This window comes from Monocercomonoides exilis (genome assembly GCF_001643675.1).
Source record: "Monocercomonoides exilis strain PA203 chromosome Unknown scaffold75-107145, whole genome shotgun sequence".
Classification (NCBI taxonomy): Eukaryota; Preaxostyla; order Oxymonadida; family Polymastigidae; genus Monocercomonoides; species Monocercomonoides exilis.
In genome coordinates this window covers 72966-91979 of record NW_027150620.1, presented here as the reverse complement: position 1 = coordinate 91979, position 19014 = coordinate 72966, and the positions used below count along the sequence as shown (strand labels likewise).

Sequence of the window (19014 nt, the reverse complement as noted above, 5' to 3'; positions counted from 1 at the left end):
CCTCCTCCGCAGGCATTTGCTTCACAGCTTTCATATTTGCATTTTGAAATAAAAAGGAACGAATTTATATTCTGAGTGAAAACAAACAACCCTCCTCCCCAGCTTGGATTTGAAGAACAATAATCGAAAGCATTGTTTTCAATAATAATATTTGAACAGTATGAGATGTACAAACCACCTCCGTGCCACCCAGAACATTGATAAAACAAACAGGATTTGATTGAAACATTATTTGCATTTTGAATAAACAGAGCTCCAGCATTTTCACCTGTTTTGATGGAGTTCCATTCGACATTTTCAAAACTCACTGTTTCGTTGTTTGTAATCCTTTCCTTTTTTCCTTCACTGTATTTCTGTTTGCATCTGAAGAATGTCGAGTTGAAAACACTTGTCGAGCCACCAGCATTGAAGTCTGCCAGAATGCCTCCATTGATCGGGTTCCACACCTCTTCAAAACTGCATCCACAAGCAGTTGTGCTTTTGCCCCCACACTCTCTCCTTGTCCCTTGCTCATCACGCCTCGCTTTCCATGTGATGTTTCTGAAATGGCAGTTGTCAAGCCTCACCCATTCGCATCTGCACGACCCAATCAGCGGCTTGCTGCCTGCCACACAAAACGATGAAAATGAAGTGCAACCCAGAAACAGGCAACTTCCTTCTTCACATGAGCACAGCGACCCCATCTGCCATTGTGCCAAGCCAAATGGCTGCAGCGAGCAGTTCTTCATCTCCAGCAGCCCACCCTTCACATCGAACAGAGGAACATCCAAATGCAAAACATCAATCACACAAGCACAAAATGAACACATCGAAAGCTCATCAAGCTGGGCAATGTGTGTGTTTTCAATCACCGTAACTTGCACATCCCTCAAACAGAGAGTGGAATTGATTGAATCAAAGATGACCTGGTGCATGTCAGGATGGAAAGTGCAGCTGTTGGATTGGATGCGGGAACGGTTGCTTTCAGACAGTGGAAATTGTCTGTTGCCTTTTTGGGATTGCATCACTCCAATTCCAAATGCCCTATCACTTCCATTTTCATTCTGAGAAAGAAACAAGTTGAGGTGTTTTGTTTGTTCCGAAAAGACAAAGCCAATTTGGACAACAAGGCAAAATGTGATCATTGGCGTATTGCTTACACTTTTGAAATATGTTTTATTTGATCTAATAGAAAATGTTGAATAACTTTTATTATTATTTGTCAATATCATTTTTCAAAAACATATGCAAAGATATCTCACAATCATGTTCAGTTTGACAACAACGTATCAAAACAATCATTGAATCAATCTTTTTTTTTTCTTTTTCTTTGATTTAATGAACATGAATTTGAATTACAAAATATTTCATTCGTTTTTATCAGTAACAAACACTTTTTATTATAAAGAGAATTTTTTATGCAATTTTGTTTTATCCTTGATTTATTAAAAAAATCATTTTTGTGCATTGAATGCTCTGCAAATACATGCATTCATGAAAATAAGGTTTTGTCTTTCATTCACTAGATTACAGTTTTAATGCATATGATAATCTTAATTCTTGAATATGATTTAATTATTTTTTATCAAAATCGACAATCAGCAAATTAAATTTCTCCATTAAATAGCTTTCTTTATCTTTAATAACTGCATGTTATGTATGAAAAAGTCCAAATGTGTGTTATTCCTTTTTACATCATTCTTTTTCTATTTCATATAGGGTTACACTTTAACCTCTGACCCTTTTTTAACCACCACCTTTTTTTTTGTGGAGCTGGCTACGGCTTAATACAAGCTTGTAGCCAACAAAAACTAACTAGAAATGTTTATTTTAATAAATTTAACTTTTACAGAAAAAATTTTTTAACGAAAATTTTTTAACTTTGAGATCTCGGTATTTTTTAATTTTATTTTTTGATCATTGAATTGATGGTCTTTCCATGAATATAACATTCTGGAAGTTTTAAGCTACACCGTCATTACACATCTTATCCTTTTTATTGGTTTTATAACTTTTCACATTTCACACGTTTTTTTTTCATCTGTTTTCTCATTTCATCGACTTTTCGAAAAAATGATATTTTTTAAAGAATGATGAATTTTTGCAAATTTTTTTATGTTGTCCTTAATATATGTTAAAATGATAATTATGAAGATATACAAAAAAGCTTTGCTAATTTGATTTTGAATAGAAAAATGAAAAACATCAATTTCGGTAGTTTTGATTTTCCCAACCAGTAACATTTTTTCAGCAAATTATTATGTGAGTGTGCAACAATATAATGATTTTAAAATGAGATACAGCTAATAAAATTTGAGAAATTGTTTTAATACAATTTATATTTTCATTTGTTCGGTAAGTCGATGAAATGAGAAAACAGATGAAAAAAAAACGTGTGAAATGTGAAAAGTTATAAAACCAATAAAAAGGATAAGATGTGTAATGACGGTGTAGCTTAAAACTTCCAGAATGTTATATTCATGGAAAGACCATCAATTCAATGATCAAAAAATAAAATTAAAAAATACCGAGATCTCAAAGTTAAAAAATTTTCGTTAAAAAATTTTTTCTGTAAAAGTTAAATTTATTAAAATAAACATTTCTAGTTAGTTTTTGTTGGCTACAAGCTTGTATTAAGCCGTAGCCAGCTCCACAAAAAAAAAGGTGGTGGTTAAAAAAGGGTCAGAGGTTAAAGTGTAACCCTATGGGTGATAATTTTTGAAATCATAACTTTTTTCGGTGAGTAGTTTTTTCAAAAATTGTTTTCCTTTGGGAAGTAATTTTGAATTCATATTGAATAATTATCTCAACTACTTTAAAAACAAATGTTTTTGTTGAAAAAAGACGAAGATGTATTTTATAATCATTTTCACTTTTCAGTGTTCTTTTGTTAATATTCAAGTGAAATTTTCGAACGGACATTTTTTTAAGAAAAAATTTGATATCAAAAATAATCACCCAAATGAAAGCTTGGATGATACAATTTTATTAATAGATAGTTTTTTTTATGAATTTTCTCTTTTGCATAATTTATTTTACATTTATTGCACATAATAAATTTGAAAAAAATATATTATTCAAAGAAATAATATCTATTCTGAATCAACACTTCGAGAAAAGTTTTGATTTCAAAAATTATCACCCATATGTGTGAAATTTTTTTGGATCTTTTTGTGAATGGTCAATAAAGATCATTTTCCGAGAAGTCTCGCTGAAAAAGATTTTTCAAAAATTATTGTTTCTCATCAAGACTTTATAAGCAAATTGCAGTAGTAAAAACAACAAGAATTGAAAAAAACTCAGGAAATTCTTTTTGAAACTGCACAATTGTTTTATTTGCAGCTTCAACTAAACACCTATTTTTTTGAACATATTTATCAATCAATTCTTTAAACTTTTCAATGGCATGCACCAGAAAATGAAAATGTTGTTTTTATATAAATAAAATTCATCATGAAACAGTTTCAAGAATTATAGCAAGTGTTAATAATGGAAGACACTTTCAAAAACTGTGGAAAGTTGCATTGTCTCAACAACAGTTGATAGTTGCATTTCATCAATTTACACATTTATTCCTTCAATGAATGCAAACTTATAAGTCATTCATAAATGAAAAAATTGCTCCTATGAATAAAAAAATGTCTCTTTCTTTATTCATGGGAGCAATTTTTATCATTTCTGAATGACTTATAAGTTTGCATTCATTGAAGGAATTATTTGACAAATTGTCTTTATGAAACAATCAACTGTTGTGAGATAATGCAACTGTCCACAGTTATTGAAAGTGTCCACTATTATTAACATTTACTCAACTTGCAAAAACATGTTTAAAAAGTTGTGTTCAGAAAGAACTGAAAAACAGACTGTCGCCACCGATTAAAAATATCCACATCTGAAAATTGTAACTTGGGTGATTTTTTTTGATATCATAAAAAATTCCGACGTTTGATCAGAAAAAATTTTCATTAAGGGTGGGGTTGAATCGAAAATATTTTTGTTAAATTATGCGAAAATATCGTTCAATATATTATTATTTTTATTTGTTTGCTGGTTTTAATTTGTTTACAATTGTTTTTATTACTTATTTTCAAAAAAACATTAAAAAATTATTCGCAAAATATCGAAACTTAAATTAACTGAGCAAAACAAAAGTTTACTGGTTTTTTAAACATTAAAACAATAATCACAATACATAATCAATCAAATTTTGTATAAAAATTTGTTTTATGATGTTGTTGCAAAGAAATTTAGAAATTGATGCTAAAGATATAAAAGCATTTGTTGAAAACAATAATTTTCGACAGCTTTAGCAAAGCAATTCGCAAAACAGCCTTTCCAATAATCATTACCTTCTTTTGAGTTCACTAATTGCTTTCTATTCTGAAATATGAAATATTTTTGCTTTTTTTCAATTCCATCTTTCTCAATTCAAATCCAATTAGCTTCTTGAAAAATTAGCAGCCAATTTCCATCTCAATCTCTTCATCTTACACACTTTCCATATGAATTCTATCTCTCAACTCGATGGACAACCCAAACAATGAGCTATCCCGCTTTCATTCATTTTCAATCATTTCCACCTCCTGCCCTGAAAACAATGCAAAAACAATCAAAAGGCAAATATTCATATAAAGAAAAACAAAATAATACCAAACTGCTCTTCGACTGTTTTTCGCCAAGCACACTCATTTCCACAGCAATCATCATTCCAAAATAAATCAATCTCTTCATTTCAGCACCAGAATGGTTGAATACAGCAAGAAATGCATCTCCACGAAATTCTTTGTGTATCTCATTGGAAGGTCTTCTCAATCCGTACACATTGTGATGGAAGTGCAGAGGTGCTTTTTCTGTTTCAGCCTTGATCATCACCTTTAATAATATTCTCAACCATCCAAATCTATATTTGAGGTTTATCTCATCAACACCAGACACATGAGGGATATGGGGCAGAGAAGAGATGGAAGAGGATTATTTGTGGCAGGGGGTGGGAGTTGAGTATTTTTTTGAATGTTAATATTTCAAGAGGGGTTTTTGAATGGAAGAAATTCTGAGACAAAGGGGTGGAGAAGAGTGGGTGGAGATTTGGAGAGGAAAATGTAGAAAATATGTAGAGAAGTGGTTGGAGATGATAAAGAAGGTGATTATTGTTGATTGGAGAAATGGATTTTGAAGAGAAGGAAAAGAGGGCAAAAGCGGGAAAGAAGAGGACAATTGTGAAATGTTCAAATGGAATAGGGGGTAACTTTTATGAGAGAAGAAGAATGTTTTATTAAAGAGAATGGGAAAGAAAAGAAAAGGAGGGGATTGATATTTTCTTATGATTTTGTGAGCTGAACGGAAGAGGAAAAATGGAAAGGAAAAGAATTTGAGAAATATTAACAGTTTCTATTTTCGAAGCAAAAGGAGAGGAAATCGCAAAAAGAAAAGCAACTGATTTGAATAAATCAAGCTTTATTGATAAATTTCAGAACATCAGCCAAAATATTTGCAATTTGAGTTTTTGACTCGTTGCGAAATTAACTTGTTTAATGTGATGTTTCATTCAGAAAACAAATTCACATGGAATCTTCCCACTTCTTCTTCAGAAATTTTTATTGAATTTTTGTGGAATTGTCAATCACCATAAATATTCATTTTCATCATCATCTCATTATCTTTGCCTTATTCCTCATTTTCCTCAACATTTTCTTCTTCACATTCTTCTTCCTCTTTGTCTTCGTCTTCGTCTTCTTTCCTGATATCATCATTAGGCATTTGATTCATTTGTATTTTTGGAGCCGACAGAACAGCATCATTTTCAGTTTGCGAAGGGAAATGCAGGGATCTAACAAAAAGGTAGTCAATTGACTTTGAGGGAATGTGATTCTATTATTTTGCTTGAATGAATCTGTCATAAATATTGCAATTTGGATTATTATCATTTTGTATAATCAACTTGTTAAATATAATATTTCATTCAGTCAGCAACGTCACAGGAACTTCTCATATTTTTCTTTGGAAATATCATTCGACTGATTTCACATTTCTCAATCCTCTCGCCTTCTTCTTATTCTTCGCCTTCTTCTTCTGTGATATTTCTTTTCACTTCGTGTCAGAACAGACCGTCGACCTTCAGATGCATGTGAGCTGTTCAATCAGCGGCTTGATTTCACCTTCCAAAAATTATTTCATCCAATTTTCCTACTCCCAACAGTATCATCCTCACTGTCAATGCATTTTGTAACTTCGCTGGATGGGCATTTGAACAGCTTTCCTTTTCCGTTGCAGTTTATCCAGCTCTGCTTCAGCGTTTCGAACGAAATACATGCGCCGGCTGTGCAGAATAAGCTGAATGGGCATAGAAAGAGAAATGGTGGTTGGAGGGAAGGAGCTGACAGCAATATCGCACTCATGCTCTCGCTTTGCGATACTGCCAAGGAGCAGAGAGAGAGAGAGAGAGAGAGAGAGAGAGAGAGAGAGAGAGCATTTAAATGGAAGATGCAACGAAGGTTGATTTCAGAAGCATATTGAGTGCAGAGCAGAGGAAAGGGAATCAGTGGGAAAAGCCAAAGGCGAAGACGAAGATGAATGAGAAAAACGAGATATTCACATTGAAAGCTTACACTTTCGACTCAAGACTTGCGCAGGCAACAACAGAAAGGAGTTCGAGGGACAGGAGAAGGGTAGAAGGAGGTGATGATGAAGATGAATAACAGCAGACATTTTTTCGCGTTCTGCAGTACACTCTCATCTGCTCGGCTGTATTCTCAAAATACCACAGCCTCCTCAACGTTTGTGACTCCATCTTTTTCTCCATTGCCACACACTGAATTGTTTGTCATTTCTGTTGTTGTGGGAAATCCACCAAAGTCATTCACTCCATCATCTCCCACCGCGGACTCCTCTTCGCTAATACAGAAGTCCTTCTGCACATCGAACATGTCATTTCCTTCTTCCTCTCCTTCTTTTTCCATTTCTTCCTTCTCACTGCCTATCACATGTGCTATTCTCGGGAAAAGCAGATTGGGCGATGCAGGCGTGTTTACAAGCAGCACCATATCAGCAACGAGGGATATGTTTGAGCCACAGAGCATCCTTCTGAACTATGCAGCGTATGTGGCTAGCTAGGGGATTCGGGCTGATGGTGAGAAGGAAGGGAAGGGGGAGAAGAAGGATGAGAAAGAGGAGAGAGAGGAAAACACTTTAATTAATAACTTTCAAAAGAGAAGATGAAATCAACAAAAGAGAATAATAAGCCTGTGAAGATACTGATCACAATTTGCTTGACTTTCTGCCTGAATTCAGTAATCAAAGAAGGATTCAGTAGCAAATCATTAAAACGCTATATTCTTTCTCAGCATTTTCATCTGCAAACGCATCATCTTTTTTCTCAACTTCTTCGTCTTCCACTTCATCATCTTCCTCTTTTATTTCAACTTCTAAATCTTGTTCTTAATCTTGCTTTTATTCTTGTTTATTCATCATTTTTTCTTTATCTTTTCTTCTTCACCTGATTCATTAACTGGCACGCTAGAAATCCCTCAGCATCCACATCCACCTCCACAAGTGATGTCAATCCCTCCTCCTCTCGACATCCTATCTGATGCAAACAAAGCAATCCATTCAGCGCAAGTGAACTTATTTTTCTATTATTCCTTTATCATCATCATTTTCTTCTTCTTTTTCTTCTTTCTTCTTCTTCCTCATCCTCCTCTTACTTCTTCCTCTTCCTCTTCTTCCTCTTCCTCTTCTTCCTCTTCCTCTTCTTCTTCTCCTTCCTCCATCTCCAAAAGTTCTTCTTCTTCTTCTTCTTCTTCTTCTTCTTCTTCTTCTTCTTCTTCTTCTTCTTCTTCTTCTTCTTCTTCTTCTTCTTCTTCTTCTTCTTTCTCTTCCCCTTCTTCATCTCCTTCTCTCTCTTCTTCTCAGGGATCTGCGTCTGCATCTGCCTCTGAATCAGAGCTCGAAATACCCCACGCTGCAGCCGTTGCGTTGATTTCTGCTCCCTCCCCTCCGATTAACGAAGCACTCACACCTTCTCTGATGACTGCGGCAATTGCTGGCTCCACATTTTTATTGTGTCATCACAGACACGCAAATGGAGAGAGCGTTCTGGATCTTCTGGGAGCTGTGGAAGTGTTTGGACTGCCCCAACTTGCACTAATGTCACCAGAAAAGACGTTGTCTTCGTTTGATGCTGCATCTGCATTGAATGATAACATCTTTGCAACATAAGACACAACTCAGATTGCTTCATCCTCATCATCATCATCTTCTTCTTCTTCTTCTTCTTCCTCTTCTTCCTCTTCTTCCTCTTCCTCCTCCTCTTCTTCTTCAACACCCCTCGCCACCCGCATGCCCTCCGCACACCGCCCCACCCCCGCCGACGTCATCAGCCACAGCTATCTCGAGCGCAGCCGTTCAGCCGCCATCACCACTGCAGAATTTGAGGCTGCCTGGCTGGTCTCCCGCTCGGACAAACCAAAAGTGGGAGTGAAGCAGTCAACACAAGATTTGCATATGATGCCTTTTACGACTCAGTCGTCCGCGAACAATCGGCGAGGCTGCGTGACGACGATGCGGTTTCTGATGTGCTCAGCTACTTGTCAAGATTGGACTCCCCCACACTGTTTATGCCATCTTACCTCACTGCCGGACAGCTTTCTGACTCCGCTCGCCTCAAATCCGACTTCGATGGGGCACTTCCTCTATTCCCTTCAGACGCATCGAGCATGCCTCCAGAAAATCAGAGCAACCATTCCTTGTGAGAACCTCAGCTTCCGCCTTTCCTCTCCTTTTCGCCTGCCCTAAGCCCCCGAAAATTGATTCCAGATAGTTCCCATGCAGCTTCCCCTTCCTTCTCCACCAGCTCCACACTGCTTGAAACCCACTCCGCTGCTGCCACATCCGTCGCTGCATCCGTTTCCGACCAATCATTCCTGTCGTAGGCGCTTCATCTTCTTTGCCCGCTCGATCCACTTGAACCGCTCGGCCAGATGTCGATTGTGGCTGCTTCAAACAGAATAGCCAGTGCCAGAAAGACAAGTGCGAATGCGAAGAGGAAGCTGATGTCTTCAGATGAGAAGTCATATGCACTGCCTTTGGAATTGGAGTCGAAAATGGCCATGGAGGATTTGAATAAATTGGTTTCGAAGGATTTTCGTTCTTCTTCTACTTCTACTTCAACAACTACTGCTTCTCCTTCATCGTTCTCTTCCTCTTCCTCCTCTTCCACTTCCTCCTCCTCCTCCTCCTTTTCTCACCTGATCGCTCACACAGCGGTCAATGAACTGAGTGTGAAGGCAAATTTGTTTCAAGAGGAGATTAACAAGCAATTGGAGTTATCGAGGAATACAACGAGAAGAATGACACAGAAAGTGCTGGAGAGGAATCAAGCCACTTCTGAGACATTTTCAAGAGGAGAATGTTTAAGAAGCGGAGTAGAAATGGAACGAAGATGAGGAGAGGATGAAAAAGGAAGCTGGAAGGACAAGTGATGAGAAGAATAAAGAGAGAAAAGACGAGTTCGAATTAGTTTTATTCATTGATTATCGATTTCATTGTATTTCATTCAACGTTTGATGAAGAAACCGAATCGAAAAGAAAGGACTGATGTTTTGTGATGATATTTCAGTTGAAGAAAAAGATGAAGTGAAGAAAACCAATTGCTTTAATAGGTTTAAAGTTGTTAAATCTATTTATTGAAACAATCTTTTTAACAAACCGTTTCAATAAAGCCTTTCAAAGTATTTTTTATTTATTAGGATAGTTTTGCAAGTTGAGAAACTTGGCATTTTCCTTTTGCAGTTTTATTTTTTATTTTTCACATTTTTTTTGAAAGCTGGATCAAATAATTCTTTATCATTAAAAACATTAAAAAGGTATGCTTTTTTTCATATGAACAAATAAAACAAATATATATGACAGAAATAATAGCTAAATATTCATGAAAAATAAATTTAACTCTTTGATCAAAAAATACCACAATAGATTTTATTTTTTCTATTTTTGATCTTTTTTTATGATTTCAAAAAAAATCACCCACTTCTGAAAAAAAAAATAAATAATAATTAATGAAGAATAAAAAATTTATGTTGATGTGTTATTTCAAATAAAAATCACTTTTTTTCCAAATTAACAGATGAAAAATAAAACTTCGCATTCAATGAAATTTAAATTGTGAACTATATCTTGGTGAAAAAAAAATTTAGTTCATTTTTCTTTTTTCTCTTTTTAATAATGAACAATTATATGCATTTAAAGCTTTTTGAATGATGAAAACAACATGCAATCAAACAATGATGTTGATTATTAAATATGATAATATTGCTCATGTATTTGTTGGTATTTTGTGAATATAGTTGAAATTTTCTTTTGATAATTAATTCTTCAAAATTCAATTGAGAAAACATTGGTTGTTTTTGAAATTGTTTTTCGTTGAAACAATTTGTTTTTCATATGCAATAATATTAATTTTTTAAATGATAGTTTTTCACATGTTTTTAGGTTTTAATCTTTCTTGTGATGCATTTAACTGAAGCTATAGAAAATAAAATTTCTGTTGCTGCTTTGTACAATATATTTCTTGATACTGCAAGAGCCTGGAAGTGGTTTTTTGAAAAAGTTTTTTCGAATAAATCGAAAAAATGCTCAAAATGCAGGAAAGATTTGAAAATATACACGAACGAATTAAATTTCGATATTTCCATTGCTCATCTTGCAGAAAAAACAATCAGTTTTGCAAGGAACTGTATTCAGCGAAAGCAAATTGCCATTTCACAAAATAATGATTGTTATTTTATTCAGCTGGATTGGATAAGCTACAAAGCATATTAAAATGTTGACAGATGTGTCTTACTACACAATTGGATATTGGAAAAGTGTCATAAGAGTAGTTTGCACAAGGATTTGGAATCACTCGATGGAAAATTTTGAAGGGCTTGGAAAAGTAGTGGAAATCGACGAGGAAGTGTGGAGGAGGAGAAAATATGTGAGAGGAAGAAAAAAGGAACTTTTGTGAATATTCGGTGCAGAAGAAAGAGAAGAAGGTGGAGATGCAGGGAGGAATTTTGTAATGATGGTACCCATTCATTTAAAAGAAACAATAATTCCGATAATAAAAAAATGGATTCTCCAAGGGATTGCGATCTTCAGCGATGAACGGAAAAGTTATTCTTGCCTCGGAGAATGTGGATACACACACTTGACTGTTTGTCACAAGAGAAACTTTGTTGATCCAATAACAATGGCGTGCACATATACTGTGGAATGTCTCTTAAGTCATTTGAGAGGGCTTTACCCTCAGCATGGCGGAAAAAAAAAACATTTATTGCAGATTGTTTATCATTGTTGCTTGTTCAACGCAATTCACACATTAATTTCGAAAATATTTATTCTGAATTAATAAAATTTCAGTGGGTAAATCAGCACATTATTATTTCCGATCAAAAAGAAATCGAAGAAATGGACGAAGAAGTTCAAGATGCAGATGACATTCTTGGAGTTAATGAGGAAAGAAAAGAGGAGGATGATGAATTAAGTGCTGGGGATGGTTTGGATGCTTCATAGTATGTCGATGATTAATTTTTCACAACGAATCATTCAAACGAAAATTTTCTTGTTGCCTTTTGATATTTCTCAATAATAATTCGTTATTCTGACACATATTAACACATAACACTTTTCAAACATGAAACACCTAATATTATTCTGATTTTTGAATTTTCGCTATATTTATTATTTGCTTATTTGTTCAAGCTTATCTCTCTAAAAACATATGAGAAGAAAAGTTTTAACACAAACCACATAGAAATAAAAAAATAAGTTTTTATTTCAGTTTCGACTTCATGCAAAAAAATTAAAAAAAGTGAATAATCTTTCATCATGTTTTTTATAAAACTTTGTTCACTTTTAAATATACTTTTAAAGCATTATTTGAAAAGATAGAAATATTTTTTTTCTTAAAAAAAATATTATACAACTTTTTTTTGTTTTTTTCAAAAATAGAATGGAACCAAAACAAATATTAGAAGCGTTTGAAATTGCTGCAATAAACTTTCAAGTTTGAATTCTTTTGCATTAAATCATTTATGTTTTTGATAATCATTTTAAAGTCAACAAATTCTTCAGACGCAGAGAAAGTTTTAATCGACGCAGCAAAATGTCCTGTTTCCATTACTTTGTTTTTAGCTGAAAATGTTAAAACACCTGACGCTAAGTTTCATTCTGTTTGCGAATAGTTGAATTTTTTATCAAAAATTCTTTCAATTTTTGCGTTAATAGGCAAATGCTTTCAAAACATCGCTATTTCGCGAATGGAAATCCATTACATGGCCTGAAAAAGTTTTAATGAGAAAAAAATTTATTGATTTAGCTTGCGATGCATCAAATCAGTTCCATTTGAGAACAAAGTATCTCTCCATTTCCGTTTTGATAACAAAAAGAGGATGGTTTGACGAGGTTCCATCAGTTGCAAAAGCTTCTAATCTTGCAACAAATCAAGAAAATGCTTCCTTTTTTGCTCAAATCCTCGATTTTTGTGAAAATTCTGATCCAATGAAACAATATATTGGAATTTCTTTATTTGAAATGATTGTTTCAGAATTTTCAACTCCTTCATCAGAACTTGGGCTTCCAATTGATTTTCATGATCATTGCAGGCAATCATTTCAGTCTCAAATGCTTCTTCCAATTTTGAGACACTCTTTCAAGGCTATTGATCAATTTTTTTCATTTATTTCATCGGGAACAAACGAAAGCTCAGGTCAATCAGCGAAAACGTTATCTCCTGCGCATCTCCTAAACTCTCTTTCAAAGGAGAAAGTTTTACTACTTCAAAAGAATATCGAACTCTGCAATCAGATCTTGAATTGGGATTTTTCCTCAATGGGTTGTGAAACAAATAAAGAAGACAATCAAAAAAGTGAAAATGAAAGATCAAAATCAACAGCATCTTCTTTATGCAATATCAAAGTTAATCCATTTCCAGCTGAATGGGGATCTGAAATTACGGCCCAACGAGTACAAATGATATTTTCTCTTTATTCTCTCATACACTCTCACCCGACTCTTGGAAAGCCCACACTTCAGCTCATAACTGCATTGTCGCAGGTCAGTGCCAGTTCTCCCGCATTTCCGCTTTCTGTCGCTGCGTCTGCGAGCTCCCAGGCATCGTCTCTGATTTGCTATCCTCCGTCCTCCTCGCCGCTGGTGCACACGCTTTCGATGCAGAATCCTCTTTCTGTTTGCTCAAAGGACTTTGGCGTTGCGCTTTTCGACGGATGCACGAAAATGCTAGACTTTCTAATCGCTCAGATCAAACAGATCGTTCAGGCTGCAACTCCCTCGTCGCATCTTTCTGAAGACTCGATCTCTTTTCTGGAGGAGCTGAATGAAAGCTTCTGCTCGTTGTCTTTTGTGATGTGCACACTTGTTCTGAACTTCAAGTTGCGCGTCATGCTTTTTATCCCTCCATCAGCAGCGGTTTGGGATAAGATGCTTCTGTTTACTGCATATTCTCTGCAGGTCTGTTTGAAATAATATCAATTTTTTTCTGAATTCATTTCTTTGTCATATTTTTATATATTTATTAATTTACCTTTTATTTTCATTTTTATCAACAACATCAACAACATCTTTCGTGTCAGCCTTCGTATCCTCTCCAAGAAACATGGGAAATGGAAACATTTGACTGCTATCTTGAAGCATGGAATGCAATTAGTTTGTTTATCTTTTTTACTTATTTTTTATTTAAAATGAAAAAAAAATTAATTTTTTTTGAATAATTTATTTCATTTATCAAAAATTTTTTGCCACAATTTTAATACAAACTAACAACTTTTCAGCATCTGATCCTTTGTATTGCAATGAATTGGATGAGTATACACTTCAGATATTTGATTCATATGTTGCCCTTCGCCCATTTATAAACAGCTCTTCTTCGCCAGACTCCTCAAATCCTACTAATTCAACAGTCTTCGATGCCTCTTCGTCTTCTCTTTCCTATCCACTCTCGTCTTCCGACGAAGACCAGCTCCTTTTAATCGCCTCGCTGGGGAGATTAACACCCTTCCGCACGCTTTCAGTGCTGGCTGAGCGGCTGAAGCATCTTCTCTCTGAATGGAAAAACGCTGTCTCTGGGCAGTCAAACATATCTGCACAGGCATCTGCACTCCAATCAGTCGCACAGCAGCTGCGTTGGGCTGTCCATGCTGTCGGGTGGGTCATCGCAGACAATGAAGAAGGTGAAACTCCGCTGATTCCTGGTGCCATTATGAGCATCCTCCCGTCTTTTGACCAGTCGTTGTCTTCGCCATTCGCCACTCAGCCGCAAATGACGCCTGGTGGAGGCAGCGGAGGAGGTGGAGGAGGGCTTCTTCCTCTTCCCTCAACTGGGATGGGTGCTCCTTCACCTGAGCCGATGACAGACATCGTGCAAGTGTGTATGGACGGGGTGCTTGCCTGCTTGGGCTATGCTGTTGCGTTGATTGAACAGTCACAAGAACAGAGCGTCTCACAAATAGAAGGAGCGAGCGATCTTTTGAGAATGTTTCTGCCGCCTCAGCTACTCGGCGCCTTGTTCTGCTGCATCGGAAGATGGATGCATTCATATGTGATGATAGACACTTCGCTTTATTCATCTCTTGCGGTTTGACTTAATTTCTTTTTAGAATTTATTTTATTTTATTAATTTATATTAAATTAATTAATTCTCTTTTTTTACTAACTTGTGAATGCTTTCTATTTTTGCAATCATTTCTTTCATATTTATTGTCAATTAACTGCCATATTCACAGGGAACATTCCCTCAACAGATTTCTGTGCTTGCTTCTCGCTATTCACCATCTTCTCCCTCATCCATCTCTCTTCTTTCATCTCTTCTTCGTTCTGTTCTGCTGTCTCTCAGCACTTTCTCAACCGACGACCGCTTTGTTTCCTCTGTCCTTGCTGTTCTTTCTCTCGTCAGCTCTCACCCGCTGCTGAGATGGGCAGTCGTGCACCACTGCGGCGACGGCTGGTGGGGCTGGGCAAAAGCGACGCTGCGGGCAGGCCTGTCCAACAAGCAGCTCGAGTTCGATCTCTCAGAACACTCAAAAGACTCACTCTTTTCACTGCCAGCAACAAATCTCTCGCAGTCGCTGGCTGCTGGGGCATCTGCAATGACTCCGCAGTCGATGCGATACGAGTCCATTTTCCATTCGATCTCGCTGGAGAACAAGTCACAGCTGATCAGCATCTTCATTCCTTCCACCCTCGGCCTCGGAGAAACTCCCAATTCGGCTGAAAAGGAATGGGCAGCGGCTGCACAGCTTGCAAATGCCAAGTTGACAAGCGGGGCAGGCGGCATTGGCTCAATCTCTGCTACAACTGGTACGCCTCTTGAAGAGCTGCTGAAGGCGACGGACGAAAGTGGAATGATGCAAACTTCTTCTTCTTCATTTCTTCCTTCTTCGACCAACAGCCAGCAGTTTCTGTCTTCTTCGCAGACTTCGTTGAATTCACTGAGTGCTGTGTTCAACATGCTATCTGAGCTGGTTATGCCGATCGCTGTGCGTGTTCATTCCCTCTTCACTTTTGCTTCTCTTCCTGACCTCACCCAGCTGATATACGCCTCCCTCACTCATCACCGCAACCTCACCTCAAAACAGCTCAACTGTCCAGCCCTTTTGACTCCTGGGCCGATCTCTTTTCTTCCTCCTTCTCAGCCATCCAATTCACAATCTGCCTCTTCATCCGCTTCTTCCTCTGCCTCTGCCTCAGCCTCACCTCAGCAGCTGATGCAGTCCCAGACTCAACCTCAACCTCCAGCGATCACTTCATTTCCTGTCAACTCACTTCTCCTTTCCTCTCTTCTTGACTCTCTCCTCTGCAACGCCTCCGACCCGTCCCAGTTCCTTTCCTCGCTCGACGAGCATCTGACTGGCTGCTGCAGCTGCCGCTTTTCTCCACCCTCAGGCGGCTCATCCTGCTGCCTCTTCCACCCAGCTGTGATGCAGCAGCAGCTGCAACAGCTGCAGTTGCAGTCGTCCAGCCAGTCAGCTGCTGCCCACATGGCCCTCACACTCGCAGTCGTGCAGATGTTGTGCCTTTCTGTTGGCGCGCAGACTTCCACAGGAATGAACCACCGAATGGCACTGCGCGTTTCGCTGGCTGTTTTGAAAGGCGCTGCTGCTGCGTGCAACCAGCCCATCCTCCAGGCAATCTTGACTCGGATGCTTGCCCCGCTGTTTGCCCCGTTTCTCTGCCTTGTCGGCAGCTGCCCAGTGATTCCTTCGATTTACTCTCCAACCTCACAGCTCTTCAAAAACTGCTGCTCTTCATCGTCATCGCCATCACCATCTTCTTCTACTCCTTCATCTTCATCTTGCTTTGCCTTCGACATCTGCACATTAATCGAGAAACTGTCTCTTCTCCCCGTCCCGCCCACACTCTATTCCTCTCTACAGACACAAAACCTCCAGCCAGATTCTGCTCCTTCTCTTTCTGATCTCCCATATCCTGTCTTTATGAAGCTCCTCTCTGACATCCTGCAGCCCAATGCCAATCTTTCCGCATTGTATTCAGGTGGCACAGGCGCTGCTGTTCCGTCTGCTGAACTGCTGAATGATGTTGTGCAGCATCTTCGCTCAGTTGCTGGCTCCCCACAATTTGTCCCTCCGACTGCTCGTCTCTCTCTTTGCCCTGTTGGAGGAGCAAGCGGAGCGCTGATCAGAATTGGAGGAGCAGAAAGTTCTGTTTCTTCTTCTCCTTTTCTTCTGCCGCTTGTGCAGTGGATTCCATTTGTTGCTCCGATCCAGTCTCTTCCGCAGGACAAAGATCTGCTTGCAGAGTGCGTCTCAACACTCGGCTTGTTTGTCACTGCACACCACACATTCCATTCCAAACACGACAGACTGATCGTCACACGGTTTGGCACTCAGCTCATCAAAACATGGTCTAACCTCATCTACTCGCTGAATGCATCGATTGATTCAGCCAAGCAGCAAGCTTCTTCAACCTCGTCTGCTGCATCAGGCTTAGCTGCACCGTATTCATCGCTTGGTGCATCTCAGCTGCAACAGCTGCAGAAGAACGCAGAGCCGATCACAAGCCAAGTGGAAGACATTCTTTCGCTTGTGGAGTTTCAGCTGCAAAGGAAGGAGTCATCGAGCATCCTCTCAGAGAATGGAATTCTGCCTGCCGAATGCTTCACTTTGTCATCATACTCATCTCCGCCTGTGCCTTCCCTCGTCACACAGATCCTGTCAGAGCACAAAGCACTGCAGATTGCAAATGCTCCTTCCTCTTTAGCTGGGCTTGTCAGCTGCACACCTCTTTTCAGCAACATTCCAAACCTTTCCTCTCTCGTTCACTCGCCTCTTACTTTCTCCACACGCGTCTCGTTGACTCTGCTCACATACACCCTCCCTCTTTTGAACACCTTCAACACTCAAATTGTCAGTCTGCTGCAACGCGCTGTCCGTTTGATCCATTCGTTTGTCTCCTCACCTGAATATGGCATCCATTTCTCTGATCTTTCACTGCACGCCCAGCGCCATGCCCTGCGGCTCCTGTCAGACGCCTCTTCGTCGCCAGACTTCATCAGCGCAGCAATCGCACTGGACACCACCAAAACGCTTGCCCTGCTGCTTGTGCCGCTTCGTGCGCTGCCTCCGCCTTCCACACCACGCAAAGCACAGCGCCACCAGCTGGCTATTGCAACAGCATCGGAGATGGTGCCACTGCAGGGGAGCATCCTGAGGATCCTCTTTGTGGGCGACAGAGAAGTCGACACCATCATCCACCCAGGAAGCAACTGCGTGTGCGCCCTCTCTGCACTGTGCGTCGAGGAAACGGAGCGTTTGCTTCAACAGGTTGTGAGCCAAATTATCACAGAGCAGCAAAAGATGGGCGAGCTGAATCAATCTGCTTCGAATTCTATTCCTTCTTCCTCATCTGTAACGCAAATGGTCGGAGCCTTTTGGTCAGCAGCTAAAGTGCAGTGCGTTCATCCTCTTACAGAAGATAAATTTGAGTGGTTTAGAACACATTTCCCAACAGTTGTTAAAGCAGTTAGAGGCCAAGCTAAAATTCGCTGAGAAATACAACATTATCAATACTCCAGACTCTTTCTATGAAATCAAAAGACATTCCTATGAATGTTGATTTTTATGATTTTCATTTGATACAAAAATAGAAAATATGAAAAAATTTCAAAATCTCTTGATCTTTTTTGATCTAATACATAGATTGTTTTATTAAATGGTATTTTGTTTTTCTTTCTTTTTTAAAAAAGTCAATTGTTGGTTGATGATAAAATATTTACAAGTCTGAGAATTTTCAGTCATTTTCGGAGTCTATTGGAAAAGAAAAAATCAAGACAACAACAGGATACGAAAAGCCAGTGGAAATCGATGGTTTGATTTTGGTTGAACATTCTTAACTATTTTAACTTGCAGCGCTGATTCAAATGAAATAACTACGTAATTTTTAGATGTTCCTTTTGTTGAATATCCTGTATTCATTAAGATTTTGTGGAAGAGGGAAAGAACTTTAAAGATTGATTATGCAGAGAAAAAACTTATCCTTCTTGATAAAGATGTACCAAGATTGACTATTGCAGGAAAGCAACTCAAAAAGGTTTGAATATACATTTTTAAGAGAGTTTATATCTTTTATCAATAATTAAGCTCGAGGCAGATAGATCTGATCCTACAGCAATTCGCATTACATACTTGACCGGAAATCCAAAAGAACCTCAACAAATGGAAACGATATATGCAGAATCTAAAGAAGTTTGATATCTTTTTCAAAAATTATTTTTTCATTTATTTGAAAAAAAAATATTTTATATTTTTGTTCTTCATTTTATTTAGCAACGTCCCGTTGTGCTTAGAGATTTGGGTGATTACCTACGAGGATTATAATCTTTATTCGATCCTTTTATTTTTTTTTATGTTCATTAACATTTCTTCATAAGAGGGGGCATCTCACGTTCATATTGAATATGTGATTATGACTTGATTATGCATATTTTTTTTGAAGCAAAATTTTTTAAAATTAATATTTCATTATTTT

At 37.8% G+C, this 19014-nt stretch overlaps 8 protein-coding genes across 8 annotated transcripts; 5 read left to right on the top strand and 3 right to left on the bottom strand.

The window, feature by feature from the left end:
• Nucleotides 1-276: 276 nt before the first annotated feature.
• On the top strand, nucleotides 277-1047 carry MONOS_16724 (uncharacterized protein; the record flags this gene model as incomplete). The annotated part of the gene is made up of 1 exon (XM_067869604.1): nucleotides 277-1047. One exon carries the CDS (start codon nucleotides 277-279, stop codon nucleotides 1045-1047), a length of 771 nt encoding a protein of 256 aa, XP_067718717.1.
• A 2989-nt stretch (nucleotides 1048-4036) lies between these two features.
• Nucleotides 4037-4916, bottom strand: MONOS_14561 (uncharacterized protein; the record flags this gene model as incomplete). Its single annotated transcript, XM_067867373.1, has 3 exons — nucleotides 4037-4567; nucleotides 4635-4851; nucleotides 4908-4916. 3 exons carry the CDS (start codon nucleotides 4914-4916, stop codon nucleotides 4536-4538), a joined length of 258 nt encoding a protein of 85 aa, XP_067718716.1. The 3' UTR covers nucleotides 4037-4535.
• A 1812-nt stretch (nucleotides 4917-6728) lies between these two features.
• MONOS_14560 (uncharacterized protein) lies at nucleotides 6729-7019 on the bottom strand (the record flags this gene model as incomplete). Its single annotated transcript, XM_067867372.1, has 1 exon — nucleotides 6729-7019. The coding sequence occupies one exon, from the start codon at nucleotides 7017-7019 to the stop codon at nucleotides 6729-6731; it is 291 nt and encodes a 96-aa protein (XP_067718715.1).
• A 656-nt stretch (nucleotides 7020-7675) lies between these two features.
• Nucleotides 7676-7903, bottom strand: MONOS_14559 (uncharacterized protein; the record flags this gene model as incomplete). Its single annotated transcript, XM_067867370.1, has 1 exon — nucleotides 7676-7903. One exon carries the CDS (start codon nucleotides 7901-7903, stop codon nucleotides 7676-7678), a length of 228 nt encoding a protein of 75 aa, XP_067718714.1.
• Nucleotides 7904-8056: 153 nt separating this feature from the next.
• Nucleotides 8057-8769, top strand: MONOS_14558 (uncharacterized protein; the record flags this gene model as incomplete). The annotated part of the gene is made up of 2 exons (XM_067867369.1): nucleotides 8057-8096; nucleotides 8195-8769. 2 exons carry the CDS (start codon nucleotides 8057-8059, stop codon nucleotides 8767-8769), a joined length of 615 nt encoding a protein of 204 aa, XP_067718713.1.
• A 185-nt stretch (nucleotides 8770-8954) lies between these two features.
• Nucleotides 8955-9419, top strand: MONOS_14557 (uncharacterized protein; the record flags this gene model as incomplete). Its single annotated transcript, XM_067867368.1, has 1 exon — nucleotides 8955-9419. The coding sequence occupies one exon, from the start codon at nucleotides 8955-8957 to the stop codon at nucleotides 9417-9419; it is 465 nt and encodes a 154-aa protein (XP_067718712.1).
• Nucleotides 9420-11203: 1784 nt separating this feature from the next.
• On the top strand, nucleotides 11204-18035 carry MONOS_14556 (uncharacterized protein; the record flags this gene model as incomplete). The annotated part of the gene is made up of 10 exons (XM_067867367.1): nucleotides 11204-11208; nucleotides 11239-11296; nucleotides 11374-11509; nucleotides 11740-11746; nucleotides 11965-12019; nucleotides 12072-12185; nucleotides 12241-13482; nucleotides 13605-13677; nucleotides 13803-14605; nucleotides 14754-18035. 10 exons carry the CDS (start codon nucleotides 11204-11206, stop codon nucleotides 18033-18035), a joined length of 5775 nt encoding a protein of 1924 aa, XP_067718711.1.
• A 146-nt stretch (nucleotides 18036-18181) lies between these two features.
• Nucleotides 18182-18960, top strand: MONOS_14555 (uncharacterized protein). Its single transcript, XM_067867366.1, has 5 exons — nucleotides 18182-18201; nucleotides 18266-18353; nucleotides 18431-18576; nucleotides 18627-18731; nucleotides 18813-18960. The coding sequence occupies exons 1-5, from the start codon at nucleotides 18199-18201 to the stop codon at nucleotides 18861-18863; spliced, it is 393 nt and encodes a 130-aa protein (XP_067718710.1). The 5' UTR covers nucleotides 18182-18198; the 3' UTR covers nucleotides 18864-18960.
• The last annotated feature ends 54 nt before the right edge of the window (nucleotides 18961-19014 follow it).